Genomic DNA, 22,068 nt, shown 5'->3' with positions numbered 1-22,068 from the left:
TATGAATGTATCTGTTTACATCCATTGTTTTCAATGACTTATCGCGAGAACAAGCTTATTCACATGCGATTTCAATTTAATTTCTTATTTAATGGAAGCACCACAAAATAGTTTTTTTGACATTAGCAAAATATAGACAAAGATTGGCACCCATTTGTAATGTAAGCGCAGATAGTGGCTTTTAAATTGTGTTAATCAAACTCTTCAGGACAGAATATGCAGCTGAAGCTTAGAGCAGCAACCAAGCTCCTGCAGTTTTAGATTTCACTTGCAAGACTGTTTCAGATGACAGTTTCAGTTTCTACATGTCAAGATTAGGATCCACTCTGCACATGGTTTCACATCCTACTAGCTACCTACAGTATACTTAATGGGCTTTAACCAGCAACAGGCTGTGCGTTCAGCTTCAGCCTGTACTGAATAATGCATGAATAATACATCTGAAGCTGCACCGTGTTTTCACAGGACCAGGTGTTGCATTTCTTCTTGTAACTGGATCTAAATGCCAGCCTGACAAAAGGTTCTGCATCCGTTGCAGTCTGTGGTTTGTTGCATAGCATGATGCATCACCCAACATGAAAATGAGGAAGTGCTACATCTTGGGATGTTGTTTATTTATTTCCACTATGACATACAGCAAACAGAAAAGGAGAAGTGGGAGAGAGGACGTCTATGAATGTTAGTACAAAAAAGTTTCAGGTTCCAGGTTTCATGCATGCCTGCATTTCCTTTCCTCGGATTTTATGTGACAGGCAAACACAAAGTAGATCAGTGAACTAACAAATATTCAATGGTTTCCCTCCAGGATTACCAAAAAGTTCATTTTCAGTCTCATCTGAGCAGAGCGCCATTTTGTTTGTCTCATTTAGAAGTATTTGAGTGAAGGACATCAGAAGAACCACACATTTCAGATTTTTATTTCTAAAAAATATTTTTTAAAATTATGTAGTCTTCTTTACAATTCACAACTATGGACAGCACTATACACAGTGTTGCTTGAAAAACATAAAATCCCCCAAAAATAAGAAGATAAAAAAAAATGGTGGTTGCTACATGAAGAGAATCAATTGCTGCTGCTGCTGCATAGGACTGTAAACCCAATCTGTGATTACAGCTATCCTGACTTGCTGAACTTGTAGTAACCTGGTCCAGACTTAATCATCCTTCATATCTTGTTTATGATCAGGCTCATTGGTTTGTGCCCGAGTAAAAACGAAACCTCTCCGAGGTATTTCTCTTTGAATGCTTCAGGACAACTACATAGTCGATTCAGTCGCCCTTAAAGTAGCTTATTTATGAAACAGGGGACAAAAAACTTTATTTCTGCAGTTCTTCCTGAAGTCCAGGGCCGCTGTGAAAGACGTCACTTATACTAAGAATAACTCAAAGGCTTCGGCTGTTCCTTTGATAAACAATCTGTATTTAAATTCTTAGTCACTGGAATGTTTTTCTGGACACTCGGATGGGAGTGCGGGATCTCACAGAGGGAAACACGTCGAGTCAGAGCGTAGCGGGTAAAGTTAGGGGAATTTAGAAAATGTAGACTGACATGACTGTTTGCCTCTTTCAGCCTCACTAAATATACATGGCCCAAAATGGAGCAAACAATGGTAAAAAAACTCTTTGACATTAATTTCTTTTCATAATTGCACGGTTCTGTAATCCTGGAGATAATGTAAGCCTTAAGCAAGGGTTTTTACATCTCCTAAGTATTTACAAATAAAGTAAAAACATTTTTTTAAAAAGCTAAAATAAATAAATACATTTGAAATAATTGTGCCTCCTTCTGAGCCATCTCAGCAGTATCCGACTTTAAATAGCTTTGAATCTCCCAGGTTCTCTTCCCTCACTGTGGTGCTGTTGAACAATGCAGGAGGTTAATCAAATCCCAGTCATGGTGTTGACCTTTGGTGGAGGTCAAGGGCCGCGGTCAGAGGTCGGCAGACGGGCTGAGTGATTGGCCGAGAGGACTCAGCGTTGAAGGAGATGAGGGTCATGGAAGTGTAATGGATACGTGTGAACAGAGCTGTTCTCTGGGAAGCTACAACTCTGAATGGAAAAAGTGAAAATCTGGACAATGGCATGTGTGGCAAAGCTACAAAACCTGTAATAATTTCTACATAGTGAAACCATAAAAGGAGAGTAAAAGTAAAAAAAACCCAAAAAAAACTGATCAGCATATGGAACGTCCTTCTGCTTCTTTATTGTTTAAAATTTCACTGAATGTGGGTTAGAAATTTTGAGTTACAGCCAAAAAATGTGTTTTGTGTAGCCTGACTGACCTTTGTCCCCAGAAGTCTAATCAGTTCATTGTAGAGTCAAAGCGGACATTCATGTCAGATGTAATGAAATTCCCTCCAGGTGTTTGTAAGATAACACATTCAAAGTCTGTGGAAGTTCAGAGACGCTCACCTTGACCTCTGACCCACAAAATCCCTTTACTATGTAGCAACGTGGATTTTCCTCCTACACATTTAAATTTCACTGAGTAACAAACATTTGTAGCATATTTGAACATTCAAACAGGTAATTTATATCCCAGAACTCTTTTCTGATCTCTTGCTAGAGTAGATCTACATTAGTTAGCATTTCCATAAGCTGCCAAGGCTTTTTCTGAGATATGAATTGTTTTAAGGTGAAGGTCAGCTCTGGTTTTGTGTCTGTGTTGGACTAACCATCAGCTTCAGACTGCAAGACCTTCACCTGCTCATAACCCAGAAATATAAGAAAAGCTTGTGGATTGAAATCTATATTAAAACCAAAGTATTTTCCCTGAATTGCAATCTGGTTGTTGTTCTAGTCAAAGCTGATGGTATGAGCCCCAGATCTGGTTGACTTCCTGTATACATGTATTATTTTGAAGTTAGACAGGAAGTGGTTATTGAGTTGCTGTGAGCTTATGTGACAAGCTAGAGGCCACATATCACAGTGTTTCTCAACCTTTTTCGGGCCAGCCCCCCCTAGCCTTTATCCAGGCCCCTCACTGCCCCCCACCAAAGAATTTGTAGGCTCCTTTGCACTGATTATTATTTTATTATTAATATAACTATCACTATTGTAGATGATTTGATTTTTATGCTTGTTTCTGTGTTTATCTTCAAAAATAATTTCCCAGAGAACAAAAAAGTCATGGGAATAGAAATTATTTTCACAGGTATCTACAAAAATGCAATGAACATTCAAGTTAAACAATATTCTTATTTTGTGCCATTTTCTAGTTAAATATTCCACAAAATGACCAGATAAAATATGTTCAACATGCCAGTTTAAACTTTGAACTATTTGCGAAACGACTGAGCTCTGCAACATTAAAACATGGATAGAACTGTAACTACATTAATCATAACTCTTCTTCTCTTCAGTGTTTCTTTCAGTTTCTGGTAGTGCAGCTCTGTGCTGCCTTCAGGAGAATGGGACATCAGAGCATCATCCATAAAACTTCACCCAGATGTCATTTATTGTGCAAACTAGAGCTTTCAGTGGAAACCCAAAAGTTCCAGGTCCTTTTAATGCCATACAAATATGAGACAGAAACATGGATTGTATCTTTATATAGATCTGTCTATTGATTATAGATTAATAGTTTTACTGGACAGAAATTACAAAGAACAAATCTGGTTCTTAATCAAATCCTAATGAGTCAAACTGAAAGTGTCATGGAGTCATCAGCCTCATGACATTAACAATGACATGAAAAATAATATTGAAGGAATAAATATATCAAATCTAATTAAAAACAGAAATAAGTTATAAGTTATTTACTGTTATGGTCTGTAAGATATGTTTATTCTCAGTACTAGATGTGGTCTCAACAAACCCATGACATTTCGACAATATTATTTTACCTTTAATCTGGAAATAGTGTTTGTTTATTCTTGCCATACAGTCTCTGTATTAATTATTGCTCTAAATGTCTTGCCATAGTTTATTCCTTTGTAATTACTTTGGTTTCTTAGTTTATTCTTGCATTTTGTTCTTCATTCATTTCCATTTAGTTTCCTTTGATTAATATTATCCTCTCTTGGTTTATTGTTATGTCCACTTTAGTTTATTTCCTGTTGCTACATTTATTTTATCGTTTATTGACCATCAGTAATCTTCACTCATCACCTGCTGCGCCGCCTAATTGTCATGTGTTTCACATCATATGATGATTTTTCACTGTTCAGCGTCGGATTCTCTGTTTTTATGCCATAATTCACATCTAGTTCGTCACTCCGTTTTATGTCCCGCTTCTTCTGTCTCAGAGTTTTGCGCAATGTGCGTGTCGTTGTTTTTTCTTTTCTTTTTTTTTTAACCCTGCATGGTGCGCAGCATTCGGGAAGCGTATCGATGGAGAAAAGGCAGACTGACAAAAACCTTTTAAAACAACGGAAACAATTTCTGCATTCTGATTATTGAAATTTAAAAGTGCTGTGTTGTTCTATCACCCCCGTTTCATACCGGACCACTTACAGCACCGTGTTAACGCTATAAAATGAACGTTCTCTTTCGTGGTATCACCCATGGAGGGATTTTTTTATATAAATAGCTTCATTTTTCAGAGGGATACAAAGTCAGGGTATCGTGATTTTAGTAATTACATGTTTATAAGAGCGATTTTCTGTTGTCCTTCCATGGAAGCGGGCAGATTACGGAAATAACAATTTTTAATATAAGTTGCTGCTTTGACATGATCACAGAACTGCCGAAACATATGTATAAAAATACCCGACAAAGTGAATCACAGCAACGTCACCAGCCGGTGTAACGCTGAACTGAAGCTACCAGTTCAGAGGACCCCCCCCGGGGGGCCGTACCGCCCACGTTGAGAACTGCTAACATATCAGGTTGGCTGATGAAGAAGCCTCCTCCATTTTAAAATCTTCTAGGATGCTCTATTTATGGGGTTTTAGGATCGCTACAATACTTGAGACCTGCCATAAAAATGCTTATAACTGCATATTTTAATAATTTAATTAAACACTAAATATGCCTCAACAAGCAGAAACCTTCTGTGAGCTAACGCAGAAACTCATATATGTGTCAAGTAGCATTGCGCTGTGGTGTTTGAGCTTCCAAACTTTCTTTTTCTTTTTAATATTTTAGAAATAAAAATCAGTGAAGAGTTGAATCTGTGAATACGGAACCGTGAGTAAAAAACAAACAACTCTGCTAACCGTTAGCTGCTAACGGTGATAAAACTGGCATCTGTTTCACAATATCCCGTCATGACAAAACAGAAAGACCATTTTATGGTTTTTAAAAGATCTCGGAGGCAAACAATGCCTCTATTTTATAATATTAAATTCTTAAATTTTCTACACACATAATATGAGATTTGCCTGAGATCCAGTAAAGCAAAGCTCAAGATTTACAAAGTTTTATTATGTTTTCTAGCACCTTAAAATTAGGCAAACAAAACATTTAATATTTGGAGAAGTCAGGCTCTTTAATCAAACATATACTCTATTTGGATTATCAGGTTTTTTCCCAGAATACTGTTAAATTCTTGTATAATAGTCTAATTGTGTGACCTGAATGTATCATAGCCATCCTGTTTATAATCTGTCAACACGAGCTCATCTCATAACCCAGAATCAACACCCTGAACTAGTGTTGATGTGTCTGTAACCCTGTTTGTGCGAGATGAGTCCTTGATGTTCCCTGGACTCTACGTTGTGTCTTAAGGGTTTTTGTCGGAAGGAAACGAGACAGGAATCTGACACACAAGGCGGTTGAAATCGTGGTTCGGACCGTTTATTCGTACCACCCGACAGCGCAGCGGCTTCGCCTTTAGAATTCAGAGAAGACTTCCGGTTGAGGCAGCGCCATGTGAGGACGTGGGTTTGTGAGCTCCACACCAGAACTATTACATTTATGATACGGCTCTTATAAAATTACGCGATATAGCCCCACACAGGCTTCTGTATATATTAGACCAGTGGTCCCCAACCTCCGGTCCGTGGACCAATTGGCACCGGGCCGTGCAAGAAATAATTAAATATTTCCGTTTTATGTATTATTTGAGTCTGGAGGATCTTTTATTTTGAAAATCCTTTAACCGGATTCTCTCGGTTACTTGCGCGCCAACATTGAGCCCACAAACATCAAAATGAGTAAGAAACAGATCAGATGTCTTTGGAAAGTTTCTTTGCAAAGGGGAAAAGACCCAGAGAACAGACAGGAGAATGGATTTATCCCGGACCGGTAGGTGACTCCCACATTACAAGCCGCTCTGCGTAACATGCGGCGACCGGCTGCTAATGAGGCAATGAAGCTTCAAGCTGCTTCACCACGTAGAGACCAAGCAGGCTGTGGATATAAGCAACACTTCGAGTGTTATTGTCTCCCATCACTCCCAGATGGGACCGTCTGGTTGCAGAGAAACAAGCTCAGGGCTCCGTTAGTCAGTATCGTGAGTTAAAGTTTTCACGAAAGTAAAATGTTCGTTTTTTGTGGCGCATCTGTATCTTATTTTGAAGAGATATGTAAACGTTACCATAGCGACCAGAGTCAGAGAGGGTTTAGGCAGTGGTCGAGAGGAGATGAGTAGAGCTTGTGAGTCTTAAGTCTGGTTTAGACGGAAAGATTTAAGAATTATCGGCCGATTCTCCAAACCTCTGTGACCACAGAGCTGATAAAAGTCCAACAGGTTCGATCGGTTCTTGTCTCCAAGGCAGGAGCAACACGAACCGATTCCAGTCACGAACATCCCGATTCCAGAGGATAATCCAGTAAAACCCCAACATAGCGGGAATTTAGAATAACCAAACACGGATGACGATGTAGAAGCAATAGTGATAGTTTGTGGAGTCATTTTAAGAAATAAAAGACATAACAAAAAGAAAAGGCGGTGGATAAAAGGCGACGGAGCAGCCGCTCTATTTGCTGCACTAGGATTTGGAGGTGAATATGTTTTTTCATAGTTAACATTTTTAACTAAATAAACATAATAATGACCTTTAGATTTAATAATAAACATTTCCACATATCATCTCCGATATCCACCGGACTCTCAGTTGCGTGATATGTCAGCTGTTTGGGATTCTCCTCTGTTCTTACGTCACCGCGCTTTCTGATTGGCTACCTGTCACATTCAGGCTGTATTCCGTTCCTAATCAGGGAAAACCCCACAGGCTGCGATAAAAGGGCCAAGACCACCCAAATTGGGTATATGCAGAAGCCTTATCTGACGGTTCACAAGTTGCCGACTCTGGATAGAGTGCACCGGACCCTCCGTACAAAGCCAATGCAAGATGATTTGCCACCAAGGCCGTTTGTGGTTCACGGAAAAAGAATTACTTCTCAAAAAGGCAGCAGAGTCTGGGTTGATAACAACCGCTGATGGTGACACTATCCGTGTCCTGCCGGACTTCACCCAAGCTGTGAGTAAACAACGCGCCGCTTTTACTGAAGTAAGGAAACTGCTGGAGTCCGGTACAGACTAAGGTATCCAGCAACATTAAGGATTACTATGGCGGATGGGCAAGAAACGACCTTCAAGGATCCAAAGCATGCGAAGGAGTTCGTTCTGAAGGAGTTGATGAGCACTGAAGCGTCCCACTGAACATGGCTTTTCAAAACGATGAGCTCGAAGAGAGCGTGTGCTGGAGTTGTTAGAACTGAACGACGCCGTTGCAAGACAATAACGAACATTAGTGCTGAACAATTGAATCTTACAGGTAATGCATGTCTTATAGTACGTTTACTTCATATAGGAAACAATCTATAATAACTTCTAATTCTAAGTTTTGGCTTTTCTTTTATACCTGCATTTTTTTTAATGGAGCCTTGTGATGCTATATTGGGAATATGTGCTATTATTGCTGTGGAAAATACAACGATACTTTAATTAGTCTATATTTGGGTTCTGGTGTGGGCTAACATGGTAAGCATTATATTGGTTTGTATAGTATGGAGATACATTGTGCGAACCGGAAGGAAAGCGGTCTCCTTTTGAGGCTATTCTTTTTTCTTTCTTATTTTCTTTTTTTCTTGCCGTTCTATTATTGGTGCTTTGTTAACTGTGTGTTCATTATTCCCTGTTCCCCCTGCCCTCCCTGCCCTTTTTTCACCTCCCTATTCCTCTTATGGACTACATGTTGGAAGTCTCCTTTGCTGAGTCCTACCTATGTCCTCTGCAAATAATAAGGCACTAACCAACAACACTCTGGTGTGCTGGAATGTCAGGGGATTAAACCATCCAGTCAAACGTAACAAAGTATTCTCTCATCTTCATAACTTACGAGGCCGCATTGTTTATTTACAAGAAACCAATTTACTAAATAAAGATCAGTGTAGACTTCGCAGAGGAGGCTTTTCACAATTTTTTCACTCGGATTTCAACAGTAAGAGCAGAGGAACAGCTATCTTAATACATAAAGATGTACAATATGAAGAGTCTAAAACAATTAGGGACAAAAATGGCAGATATGTCATCACACAAGGCAAATTATTTAATAGGCCTGCTCTTGCCAATGTTTATGCACCTAACTGGGATAATGTGGATTTCTTTAGCAATCTTTTTTCCCCTCTTACCGGATCTCGAGTCACACAATTTAATACTAGCTGGGGACCTGTGACAGCTGACCCTACTGTCACACAGACCTGAATGGTAACTGTTTGTTTTGTTCATCCTTAATATTAATTTAGACATTAATTAGTGAATAGTTTAGATTTTTATTTTTGAAAATTATTTTCATTAGCTTGACTTTTTAGTTGACTATTTGAAGTGCACACATTTAGTTAACTTTATTTGTCAGTTCTTTATATTTTTGTTAAAAGCAACAAATTAATTTATTTGTTTTGAGTTACCAGTTTCCTTTGGAGCTGCTGGAGGGTCAGAAGAGCTCCAGCTAACTGACATCCATAGATGACTGGCAAACCTCCTCAGCGGGCCGTTCCATTTGTTTGCCAGGGGACGGGGAAGTTTGGTTTTCTTTAAGTTAATTTGACCATTTCTTTAATGTTTCTTCTATTTGGTAGTTTTAGTCTAATGTTTGTTTAATTTAAAGATTTGGTATTGTATTGTTTTGTATTTGTCTAAGTTTTTGTATGTTTAATTAACCCTTGTGTGTCAGCTGTGGTCTGATCAGCCACTATTTAAGCTTTCCTCATGTCTTGTTTGTTAGGTCAGTTTTGTGTTTGAGTTATTTGTGTTACTACCTGAGTTGGAGTTTGTTATGTTGACCTCAGTTTTTGGGCCCAGTTCTTCATTGTTTAATTATTTTTTAACTTTTTTGTAATAAATTAAGATTATTTTTGGATTCCATTCAGCGTCTCTCTGGCTGGTTTATGCAAGAACCCTCACAGGACCTGAATTGCACTTTGAACCCAACATTGGATCATTCCAGCCCAAAGTCTACTAAGCTTAGCAACTCAGCCCGTTGTATTAATACGTTCCTTGAAACATACGGAATGATGGATCCCTGGAGATTCAAATATCCATCATCCAAGCAATTCTCTTTTTTCTTCCCAGTACACCGAACCTACTCAAGGATCGACTACTTTCTAATTGATCAGAAACTTTTGCCCATGGTCACCCAAGTAGACTATGGCAGCATTGTAGACCATTCCCCAGTTACTCTGGGGTTGAGCTTTTCCGAAGACAAATTTCCCACCTTTTCGTGGCGGTTTAATCCCAGACTACTGTCTGAACAAAGGTTTGTTGACTTTATCAATGAACAAATCGATATTTTTATTGAGTTGAATGAGTCGCCTGAGATAAGTAATGTTACACTTTGGGAAAGTCTAAAAGCATACCTGAGAGGTCAAGTGATATCTTACATTGCTGGTGAAAATAAAAGGAGGACTAAACAGGCTCCAGCGCTTATTGAACGAATTAAAACGGTAGATCAACTATATTCAGCTACACCTTCCGATGATTTATGCAGAGAAAGAATCCTACTTCAAACAGAATTTGATTCAGTTACGAATTTCAAAGCTATAGACATGCACCTGAGGTCTCGTCTCACCTATTATGAGTCTGGGGATCGTGCCAGCAAAATGTTGTTAAACAGTCAACAGCTGCGGGTTTCATTACAGCAATAAAGGATGAGCATGGTAGTATATTTACTAACCAAAATGAGATTAATGCCCAGTTTAAGTCATATTTTGAGAATCTGTATACTTCTGAAGCTGATGACACTGCCTTGATCGAAGACCTGTTTAGCAATTTGACTATGCCCATTTTAGATGATTCGGACAAATCTAAGTTGGAGGGCACTATTACAATATCAGAAATAACTCGGGCCATCACAAAAATGAAATCTGGAAAGGCGCCTGGTCCAGACGGGTTTCACATACAGTTCTTTAAAAAATGTGCACCAAAATTAGTCCCTTTACTGTTTTTAGGGAAATATTGGACCAAAAGGCTCTACCTGTGACTATGACACAAGAAGTTATTTCACTAATACCTAAAAAAATCTAAAGACCCCATGCTCTGTGAATCATATGGTCCAATTAGTTTGCTATGTTGTGATTATAAGATTTTGGCAAAGATCCTTGCTGGCAGGCTCGAAGATGTTCTTCCCAAACTTGTTCACCCAGACCAGATAGGGTTTGTAAGGGGCAGGCAGATATCCAGTAATTTGCGACGTCTCTTTAATATAATCTATCAGCGCCATAATGTTGAACCTGAAGTAGTAATATCCCTTGACGCCCAAAAGGCATTTGATAGAATTGAATATAACTTTTTGTTTACTACACTCAAAAAATTTGGATTCGGCCCAGTTTTCTGCGCTTGGATCACCATTTTGTGCACAGCCCCACATGCGTCAGTACAAACACATAAGGTCACGTCTAGTTTCTTTCCTCTTTCACGTGGTACTCGACAAGGATGCCCTCTTAGCCTCCTTTTATTTGATTTTGCTAATGGCAATCATGATAAGGGACTCTGCTAATTTAGCTGGTATGCAGAGAGGTGGGCACGTTAACAAATTATCCCTCTATGCTGATGACCTCCTTTTTCTGTCTAGACCCAGTATCACAATACCTATTGCTCTAAATCTAATTGAAAAATTTGGGCAGGTATCTGGTTATAGATTGAACCTATCCAAAAATGTTTTATTCCCAATCAACGAAAAAGCGCGTCAAATGACCTTCCATAGTTTCCCCTTTACAGTCAGTAAAGATAGTTTTGATTATTTGGGCGTCTGTGTAACATATGACTACAATTGCTTGTTTAACAAAAATTTCACTAAGGCATTGAATAAGGCTAGATTGGATATGGAGAAGTGGTCAAAACTCCCTCTGTCTCTTGTAGGAAGAATAAACTCAATCAAGATGACAATCATGCCAAGGTTCTTATACCTGTTTCAAACCATACCAGTCTTTATTCCTAAGAAGTTCTTCAAAGAATTAAACAACCATATATCTGTGTTTATCTGGAATAAAAACATCCCGTGAATTAGAAAGGAATAACTAGAGAGACAGAGGGAGGATGGTGGACTATCCCTACCTAATTTTCTTTACTATTACTGGGCAACCAATATCCATAAGTTTTTGTACTGGTTTAAGGATCAGTCAGATGCCGAATGTACAGTTTGGGTCCACCTGGAACAACATTCCAGCAATTAATATGTAGCCCTTTACCATTGAGTAAATGTCATCGGACAAACAATCCTGTTATTGAGGGGTCTCTAAAGATATGGTCCCAATTTAGGACTCATTTTCAAAGTAGAAATGCATTAACTGCATCTCCTGTGCGATGCAATGTCCAGTTCACCCCATCCTTGATAGACCCAGCCTTTCAGAAGTGGCATGAAAGAGGCATAACTTGCATAAAGGACCTCTTTGAAAGAGACCAATTTATTGCTTTTGAACAGCTAAAAAGGGACTTTGGTGTACCTCAGGCTGACTTCTTCAGGTATCTCCAACTACGTAGTTACGTGAAAGCTAATTTCTTATTGGCGTTGCCTCGAACAACATGGATTGATGAATGTTTGGATATGAATCTGACTGATAAGGGCTTAGTATCAGCTATATATGGCATAATTCTGAGTGCTGCATCCCCATCACTTAGACATCTGAAAGAATCATGGGAAGAAGACTTAGGGGAACCATTTACTGATACAGCCTGGCAGGCCGCTATTTCTAGAATCCACTCTTCTTCAATTTGCATTAGACATAGCCTGCTACAGTTTAAGGTGCTGCACAGACTATACTTGTCCCCTAATAAACTATCTAAAATGTATCCGGATGTAGAGTCATCCTGTGCTAGGTGTGGGCACAGCCCTACTGACCTCAGTCATATGTTCTGGCTTTGCCCCAGGCTCTTCCCCTTTTGGGAGTCAATCTTTAGCACGTTTAAATTTGTACGTAAGAGGAATATTGATTGAAGTGCTCTAACTGCTCTATTTGGGGTTGTCCCTCCAGCAACACCAATAACAACGCAGCAGGCCAATGCCATAGCTTTTGCTACACTCCTTGCCAGACGCTTAATATTATTTAATTGGAAGCGAGTCGCTCCTCCGTCTCATAAGCAATGGATGGAGGATGTTATGTTTCATCTGAAGCTTGAGCATCTGAAACATACAGTCAACAATACAATTCAACAATACAACATTACCTGGCAGCCATTTCTTTTGTATTTTGAGACAGTCTTCATGAGTATGTAGTCCTTTCACCCCCTCTTCCTTCTTCCCTCCCTCTTCCCCTCCTCCCTTTTTACTAAATATGTGATATTGGCACCTGTTGTCATTTTGTTTGTTTAATTGTTGTTATTACATGTCTAAAACAAATAAAAAAGATTTATATAGAATTCAGAGCAAATACTGACTGTTGTACTACCAGCACACAGTAACGAACGCCAAGTACGGCGTTCTTCAAAGGACACACTTTACAAAGTTCCACAACCCAAAGAGCAGATCCAACACCTTGGTGACATGCGCCGACACATTCAAGCACTGTCCTACATGTCTAACACCAGTCAAACAAATTAAAAGCTCTGCTGTAAAGATCAACTCTATTTCAGGTAAACCAAAATAAATTCTCATCTTTCAGTTTTTCACTTTCCATTGTCAGTTGGAGAACAGAAAGATGGAAAACAGCATGCGTTAATCAGTTCTCCACCCTGACACTTGGCCTTGCACCCTGACACCTCACACATGTGTGCAGGTACATTTTGATGAGCTAATTCTGTGACAAATATTAAATATCATCCGTGCCACAAGCAGGTATCAGACAGATTGTGTCTGACTGTGAAATGACTCCACAACAACGTTGGAGCGTCTCAGAAAAGGCTAAGCCCACCTGGTGATTCAGCGTGCTGCACCTGAGAAAGTAAAACTCAGGCTGTGTCTGTGCTCCTGTTTCCTGGGGAGAGAATATTGATGCTGGCATATTTTGTCCATCAGTAAAGGTGAAGACAGATTATCAGAGGGACAAACAGAGGGGAGAAAGAAGGAGCTGGAGCCTGAGTGCCACCAGCAGGAACATTGTCCCCCTGGCTGAGTGACACACCATGTCTTCCTCCCCGGACACAGACCCTTCTTTGTTTGTTCCTGGGGGCCAAACGAGTTCATCCAGAGGGGAGCAGCAAGGGTGGGGTGAGTTAGTGTGTGTTGGACTTTCAGATAGCGATGGAGTGGCAAAAGAGGAAGACAGAATCATCAAATGATGAAGAATCGGTGCAACTGATTTGGTTCGTGGGGCCATGAGATAAAAAAGGAGTTTATGAAGGAAAAAAACATTTTGTGTTTTATGTCTGTGCTTTTGAATGCAGAGTTCATGTATGCGAGCTCAACCCATGTGGCCTTCTGCCGTCCTCTGCTTTCTGTGTGTACTTACAAACTGCAGGAACACGTGGCCCAGCGAGTGGTTAGGATGAGGTTCAGGCTGCAAGCCGGCCTCCACAGCAGAGAGCACCTTTCTGTGCAACTCCAGGATGTCCTCGATGTTGGAAAACAGGATCTGTGTGTGGAAAAAAAAAAAGATGATGTGAGGGAAGAAAGATGAACAGAGGAAGATAAGATAGACTATAGTAAATGTTTTATCCGAGGATTTATGTGTGAGAATGAAGCCTGTCACAATAACAAATGTTACTAGATAAATTCCCTCAGAAATTATTGAGGTAAATGATAATATTGTTGTTTTGAAACCATTTTCAAGTAATATAATGGTAATTACATAATAATACAAGATCACATTGTCAAAGACCAAAAACTTTAAATTCTAACAAACATTTAACACTGGAACTTTAAGGCAGTTTACATATCCAAAATAAAATTACAGAAACAACAAATAAAATGAATTATTAAGTCTTTATAATAAAAAAATAAAAATAAAATTTTTTTTTGTTCCAGAAAATAGATAGGTGAGTCCAAAGCATTCAGTTTTTGGCAGAAAGAGAGAAAAGAGAAAATCAATTAATCATGTCAATGGAAATTATTGAGCCTGTTGTAATTTATCATGTGATCAATTGATTTATTGATATTATAATAAGCCTAATGGGAATTGTGATATATTTTTCAAGTTGCGCACCAACTAAGCTTTTCATGGCTGTTACCAATCAGCTAACCTGCCCATTATTTAAACTGATTCCCCTTTTTTAAGAACTATAATATCTGGGAAAATGTACTGCAGGTGTGTAGACAGATTAGAGGTTTAAACCAGATAGAACATGAAGATATATATAGACAATATTATGCCTGTTTATTCCTCTTTTTCTTATGTTTCAGAAATTTAAAAAAGTGCATCAGTGCGTATGATTAATGCTTATACTAGTGCAAAATAGTACGACTTCTTAGTTTGGATGAATCTTTGAATAGGTAAGAAATTGTCTAATAATCTAAGTTTGGCCTGCTGGTTACTAATCACAGGTGATCAATAAAAAATTGGTCGATTCCGATTTCTGGCCAAGCGATTGGTATATCTCAAGCATTGTGCGTTTGTGTTGGTCTTACCTTGATGTGTTCAGGTGAAAGACACTGTTGGTCGTCTGGAATTTGCCTGATTCTCTGAAGAAACGCCTGAAGATAAAACAGAAACAGATACTTAAAAACAGAACATTTAATTTAATGTGAATGAAGAAACGTGGAGGCTCTCATAGGCGCCTGGGTCACTAAAACGAAACAAGACAGACTTCCTGCGGTCAGGAAGTCCAAGTGGGCCAACTCCTCGTTTCAGATGTGAGGCACATGTCTTTTCTTCTTTAAGGAAATGGATACTATACAAACAGATTCTGTCAGAGGCTCTGCAGAAAGAGACATACACACACCCTCATCTGCAGAAAGTTGTATCTCAGTTGTTTTCCTATTGTTGCACAAAACTATCCATTTAATAAAAATATGTTCAACACCTTTCCTCCCCCAGCGACTAACCATAGGAATCTGATGCACATAAGTATCAGTCAAATCAAAATTACTGATGCTATTGCAGCATCTCTACAGAAAAATGCTGCAATAGAATCACATCAAGGTGAGCTTTACCTGTGCAGGCATATGCTTTGATACCTACCAATCAGGACCTGATAAAAAAAAAAGGAGAGAAAGGAAGTGAATCTGCCAACAGTTTCTTTTTTTCCATCTTCCTCATTTCTCTCCCCATCATCACGCTGTTTGACAGGCTGACCCTTCCCTCAGTCTGTCTCATCGCCAGACACTAATCGGATGTTAAAAAGGAGATGACATGGATCCCATAACTAACCCATGAACACCTTCACCAGTGTTGCAGTACTCGAGGTCGGTCTTGGTCTCGAGACCGGTCTCAAAACCATTTTTTGATGGTCTCGGACTCGACCGCATTTGGTCTCGGTCTTGTCTCGGTCTCGGGCGCTGAGGACTCGGCATTTTATTTCAAGACCAGTCGAGACCACAACTGTGAAAATATCACTAAACGTACAGCATACTGTCCAGTTTATTTAACATCTTTGTTTTCACTGGAAGCAAAAAGCACTAATTAAAAACCAAGCAATTACATGTTTCTGTTACTCCCCCTCCCACCTCCCCACCTTTCACTCGCACGCGGCGCTCTGAGACTTGCGCAGTGGTTTTCTCTCAGCGGCAGAAGATGTCTGTCTAATCGTCAGTAATAGAATAGCGCTGCATCATATCATAAGAAATCCGACAGCTAACTCAGCAGCGCTTCGCTTTCACAGACAGTGGGGACAACGTCTAACTTTTGTTGTCACTTCAAAAAGAAGCTCAAAGAAAGGTAAGCTCTGTTGACATGATGTTAGCAAAGCTATCTGTACAGAGACACCTAAGCATTTGTGATGAAAAAAGTCACTCACTGCGCTGAATTATTGTGCGGAGATGTTGACTGACTTGTCGCAAATATGGGACAACGCTGTGTCCAAAAGTCTGCAAAAGAGTGATGTGACATTCAGAAATAGTCCGATTCTTCTGCACGGCTCTTTACTTATTAGGTAGGACTGGAGTGTCACTGAGAGCCATTGTTCCATCAGATTACCATACGCTGTCAGAATAGCATACATGCAGTGAGTACCATGCCTGCATGCGCATTAAGAAGTCCGACCGTCAGAGGAGTTGTCGGTTCACCATACGCAACAAGTTATGATGAAAACAAATCATTAAATTGTTTTCAATGATAACTATATAGATATACATGCGTTGTCGTGGTTGCAAAGTGTATTTAAAGCAGGGTCTGGCTGCAGCTGGCGTCAACTACACATGCCGTGTAAAACTCATTAACCTACTTAACCGCTAAGTCAGAATGCCATACAACTGTTAATAACAAAGTGTATGACGATCTACGTCATGATTCTATGTTGCTGAATAAATAAAATTATATGGTAATGACTGACAGATATAGCCAGGAGTTTGTGCTAAGCGTATGACAATCTGACAGCATATGACGACCTGACAGAACATCGTTCTTTGTTCTTGTAATGTTCTGCGTACACTGCAGTAGCAATGAGGATTTTATTTAATTATGTATATTGATATTTTTTTAATTAACAAATAACTAAAACACAAGAACGAAAGAGCATGCAGAGCATGCACATTGCACTTTGATTGTTTTCATTCAATGTGGCAGCTGTAATGTGTGCCATGGTGTCAGACTGCCTGGCTTCATGTAGCCAGAGAGAGGGCGAGAACAGTCACGGTGAGCACCTTGTGGTTGGTTACTTCTTGCTTGTTGGTCAGTGTTCATAGTTGAACGTTATTTACAATCAGGGCATTGCCTCAATTGCTATGTTTAATGGTTTAATTATCTCTTTAGGGATGGCACGAGACCACCGCGGATTGTAGCACAGAGATAGATTTTAATATTGGTAAAATGTATTAAGTATTTAATATCTAGATGTTTCTATGGGAATATGGATCTTTTAGATAGATTTGAGAAGTAATTTTGATCATATTTTACATTTTATCGTATCACGTAGAGCGGGCAGCTGGTCGGTCTCGACTTCCCTCGGTCTTGGTCTCGGACCCTAAAAGTCTTGGTCTTGTCTTGGTCTTGATACAGGCTGGTCTTGGTCTTGTCTTGGTCTCGGGTTAGGTGGTCTTGACCACAACACTGACCTTCACCCCCCAAACCTGCTTCTTCTTCTTGTTTTGTCTCCAGCTTTCAAAGCCTCAAGGCTGAAAATCAACATCCTGTCAGATGCATAAAGGAAGCTGATGAACCTGGAGGCTATGGCTCCAGAGATGAATGGTAGAAGTGAAGCTCAACCTTTTTACCTCTTATTTGAGGCATACACAGATGTGTGTGAATATATATATATATATATATATATATATATATATATATATATATATATATATATATATATATATATATATATACCAAAAGTTTGGTGGCACCTTTTCATTCAAAGAGTTTTCTTCATTTTCATGACTATGAAAATTGTAGATTCACACTGAAGGCATCAAAACTATGAATTAACACATGTGGAATTATATACTTAACAAAAATGTGTGAAACAACTGACAACATGTCTTATATTCTAGGTTCTTCAAAGTAGCAACCTTTTGCTTTGATTACTGCTTTGCACACTCTTGGCACTCTCTTGATGAGCTTCAAGAGGTCGACACCTGAAATGGTCTTCCAATGGAGTTCCCAGAGATGCTTAGCACTTGTTGGCCCTTTTGCCTTCACTCTGCAGTCCAGCTCACCCCAAACCATATTGATTGGGTTCAGGTCCGGTGACTGTGGAGGCCAGGTCATCTGGCATAGCACCCCATCACTCTCCTTCTTGGTCAAATAGCTGTTACACAGCCTGGAGGTTTGTTTGGGGTCATTGTCCTGTTGAAAAATAAATGATGGTCCAACTAAACGCAATCCGGATGGAATAGCATGCCGCTGCAAGATGCTGTGGTAGCCCTTCTGGTTCAGTATGCCTTCAATTTTGAATAAATCCCCAACAGTGTCACCAGCAAAGCACCCCCACACCATCACACCTCCTCCTCCATGCTTCACGGTGGGAACCAGGCATGTAGAGTCCATCCGTTCACCTTTTCTGTGTCGCACAAAGACACGGTGGTTGGAACCAAAGATCTCAAATTTGGACTCATCAGACCAAAGCACAGATTTCCACTGGTCTAATGTCCATTCCTTGTGTTCTTTAGCCCAAACAAATCTTTTCTGCTTGTTGCCTGTCCTTAGCAGTGGTTTCCTAGCAGCTATTCTACCATGAAGGCCTGATTCACACAGTCTCCTCTAAACAGTTGTTGCAGAGATGTGTCTGCTGCTAGAACTCTGTGTGGCATTGACCTGGTCTCTAATCTGAGCTGCTGTTAACCTGTGATTTCTGAGGCTGGTGACTCGGATGAACTTATCCTCCGCAGCAGAAGTGACTCTTGGTCTTCCTTTCCTGGGTCGGTCCTCATGTGAGCCAGTTTCTTTGTAGCGCTTGATGGTTTTTGCGACTGCACTTGGGGACACTTTCAAAGTTTTCCCAATTTTTCGGACTGACTGACCTTCATTTCTTAAAGTAATGATGGCCACTCGTTTTTCTTTACTTAGCTGCTTTTGTCTTGCCATAATACAAATTCTAACACTCTATTCAGTAGGACTATCAGCTGTGTGTCCACCTGACTTCTGCACAACACAACTGATGGTCCAGACCCCATTTATAAGGCAAGAAATCCCACTTATTAACCTGACAGGACACAACCTGTGACGTGAAAACCATTTCAGGTGACGACCTCTTGAAACTCATCAAGAGAATGCAGAGTGTGTGCAAAGCAGTAATCACAGCAAAAGGTGGCTATTTTGAAGAAACTAGAATATAAGGTGTATTTTCAGTTGTTTTACACCTTTTTGTTTAGTACATATTTCCACATGTGTTAATTCACAGTTTTGATGTCTTCAGTGTGAATCTACAATGTCAATAGTCATGAAAATAAAGGAAACTCATTGAATGAGTAGGTGTGTCCAAACTTTTGGTCTGTACCGTGTGTGTGTGTGTATATATATATATATATCTTTACATTTTATACTGCTTACACTTTTTAGCCTATAAAATATGAAATATGCAGTATGTGGGAACCAACGTGTACTAAAGCTTCAGCCAGTTTACAGTGAAACAGGGAACTAAAGGCCAGTTTTGCCTATTGGACATTATTTCTAACGCTGCAGCTGACAAGTGATGCTGATCATAGCTCCTTCTGTGGTTTTAAAACTGTTTAGTTTACACGCTGCTGGTCCTATTCACAAACAAAAATACTCCTAAACAGACAACTTAGTGTTTCCTATAAGTAAGAGAAAAGTGCATCAGCCAGTTGACTAGCAACACGCAGCAACAGGTAAGGGAGGGGCAGTGCTGCATAACGTTTTGCCAACACAGCCAGATGAAATCTCTGGTTACTCTGATGTTAAAGGACATTAAACCACAGGGACTCATGATGGGAAACTGGTGGTTTTACCAACACGAGTTTTTAAATCTTGGTACATCTGTTTCAGGGGTTCACAGTTTTAAATAAATATATCATTTCAAAATATTTGCTAAAAAGTGTGATGGTGTTTCATTAACCCAATAACCAGTGAAACCCAGAACAATGCATTAACACCTCTGATCAATACTGTGTAAACCAAAAAATAAAACACTGAACATCTAAGCAATCGCTGTTTTATGTTTTCCATACCCTGTTATTCTATTTTTGGTGGAGGTATTCCGTTACGTTGGTCTTTTGTGTTTCGCTTTGCAATCTGTGTTTCAAATGCAGAATTAAAGGTAATGAGCCAAATGTGGTCAGAGAAATTTATAAAAATAATAATCTAATGGAAAAGTGAGGGAAATTTAAAAGGTTAATAAGTAAATAAGTAAAACAATATACAAATATATTGGTTGTACATATAAATATTTTTAGTTTGATAATCTTCTCTAAAGTTTATACATTTAAATTAAACGTTTACACCTTCTTGATCTCGGGTGAGAGTTCATACCCTTTGAGGTACCTAAAGGGGCTGAGAACCATTCGTGGGGAGCCCACAGCCTTTAAGAGTGAATCACCAACCTAAGAATGTGAAACAGAAATTCAGTTCAGATTATGCTCATAATTTGACAATTAAAGCTGATTCTGATAACTATTCATGGACCAGTATGGATTTTTCTCTCATTGTTAGATGTTTTATGAGGGTAGAAATAATCTTTGACTGTCCACAAACTTAACTATAATAAGACTCTGTGATGAGTTTAGTACAGTTTAGTACAGACAAATGCTGACCTGCATTTGACCTGACCAATCCTGACCTCTGCAAAAAACCTTATCTGAAAACAAACCTCCACCATTCATTTCATTTTCATTGTGCAAGTTGAGGAAAATAAGATTAACGTTATACCATTCACACTAAACTTAATGTTTATGACAATGAATATAAACTGAATAGTTAATGCAAGGGATGCAAGTTTTGTGAGTATTTATCCCTTTTTACTTGCAGTATGAATACAGCTATGAATGTAAATAAATAAAGCAAACCCAAGAAACAAATTCATTCTTTCAGAAGAGTGTGCAAGAAAACTCATTTGGACGAAGTTCAGCCACCGCCCTGAGCCTCTGCTGAGGTATTTTACTTCCTGAGTTATTCATTGAAAACTATCCATCATTTTCCTCCTTCTTCACAGCTGTTCTTGACTTTGCATTGGTCTGTCACAGAAAACACCAATAACAGCCACTGAAGTTTGTGGCTGTACCAAGTGTGAAAAAAGAAGTATCGATACATTTTTTTGCAAGACTCCATCTTAAAAGCCTGCTTACTAAGTTCCAGTAAGTCTCCGTCTATAATGAAAGACCAACTCTTGTAATCACACATTTGCTCTAAACATAGAATCCTGCAAACCAGACTGCCAGGCATCAACTGTATAATTTCCTCTCAGTCTGAGCAGTTTAAGGAAGGTTTGTTTCACTGCTTTCCAGCCTTCACAAGCTTTTGCATAGGTTTCTCGCATAGAAAAACAAGTGTCTTTCGCTATGAGCTGCGACCACTAATTAAGAGCAGTATTAAAGGGAGGCAGAGCCAGTCATGTTCTTGACTGGCTTCGAGAGGGAGCTGATTGTGCTTGTGGCGTACGCTAATTAAATCTCCCATATGGCAACTTCCATCCACGCTGGTAGTCAGTGGTGTGAAAGAGGAGATGAGAAGAAGCAGGAAACAAGCTTTGAATTCAGTCAGAAACAGAGGACAGGCACAGGATCAGGAGAAAAAATCTCAGACTGGAACAAATGGTGAGGTGCAAGGTGAAGCATCTCTTGAGTCACGATTTAAGAAAATGTGTCATGCAGATGTGGCGATCAGAAGGGAGGCTGGTTGGAAAGAGTAACAGGAAGTTCCTTATTTCACCCAGGGATTGTTCCATCACAAAGCACACAGGTTGGTTTGGAGAGAAACCTGGGAGGCTTTTACTGATCGCCCAGACAGTAAACTCAGCAGAGCAAGAGAGGACAGCATGAGCTGGGAAATAAAAAACTAACTCCTAGAGTCTGAACTGCTTTATTTTGAGAAAATAGCCGTGATAAACATTAAACTGGCCCAAGATAAGCTATTTTGGGTTTAATTGGGAATGCGTTGACATCTGATGGACGCCACTTGGCCGGTACCTAGAATGCAAAGCATCACGATCTGTCAAACTGCAGTCAGGACACATTTTCATATTCATCTATTTTTGAGTGTAATAACCGG

At 39.5% G+C, this 22,068-nt stretch overlaps 1 protein-coding gene across 3 annotated transcripts in view; it reads right to left on the bottom strand.

The window, feature by feature from the left end:
• Positions 1 to 22,068, bottom strand: part of prex1 (phosphatidylinositol-3,4,5-trisphosphate-dependent Rac exchange factor 1) — a 134,057-nt gene that overhangs the window by 89,743 nt on the left and 22,246 nt on the right. For all 3 annotated transcript variants that reach the window (XM_081608567.1, XM_081608565.1, XM_081608566.1), the window contains exons 2-3: positions 14,886 to 14,951; positions 13,771 to 13,893 (exon numbers count right to left, since the gene is read on the bottom strand). In XM_081608567.1, the coding sequence (XP_081464693.1) occupies positions 13,771 to 13,893; positions 14,886 to 14,951 (189 nt within the window). The remainder of the gene's footprint in view (positions 1 to 13,770; positions 13,894 to 14,885; positions 14,952 to 22,068) is intronic.

This window comes from Poecilia reticulata, chromosome 7, assembly GCF_904066995.2.
Source record: "Poecilia reticulata chromosome 7, P_reticulata-male-v2, whole genome shotgun sequence".
NCBI classification, from domain to species: Eukaryota; Metazoa; Chordata; class Actinopteri; order Cyprinodontiformes; family Poeciliidae; genus Poecilia; species Poecilia reticulata.
Note: the sequence above shows the minus strand (reverse complement) of the source record. Positions and strands in the feature narration are given on the sequence as shown.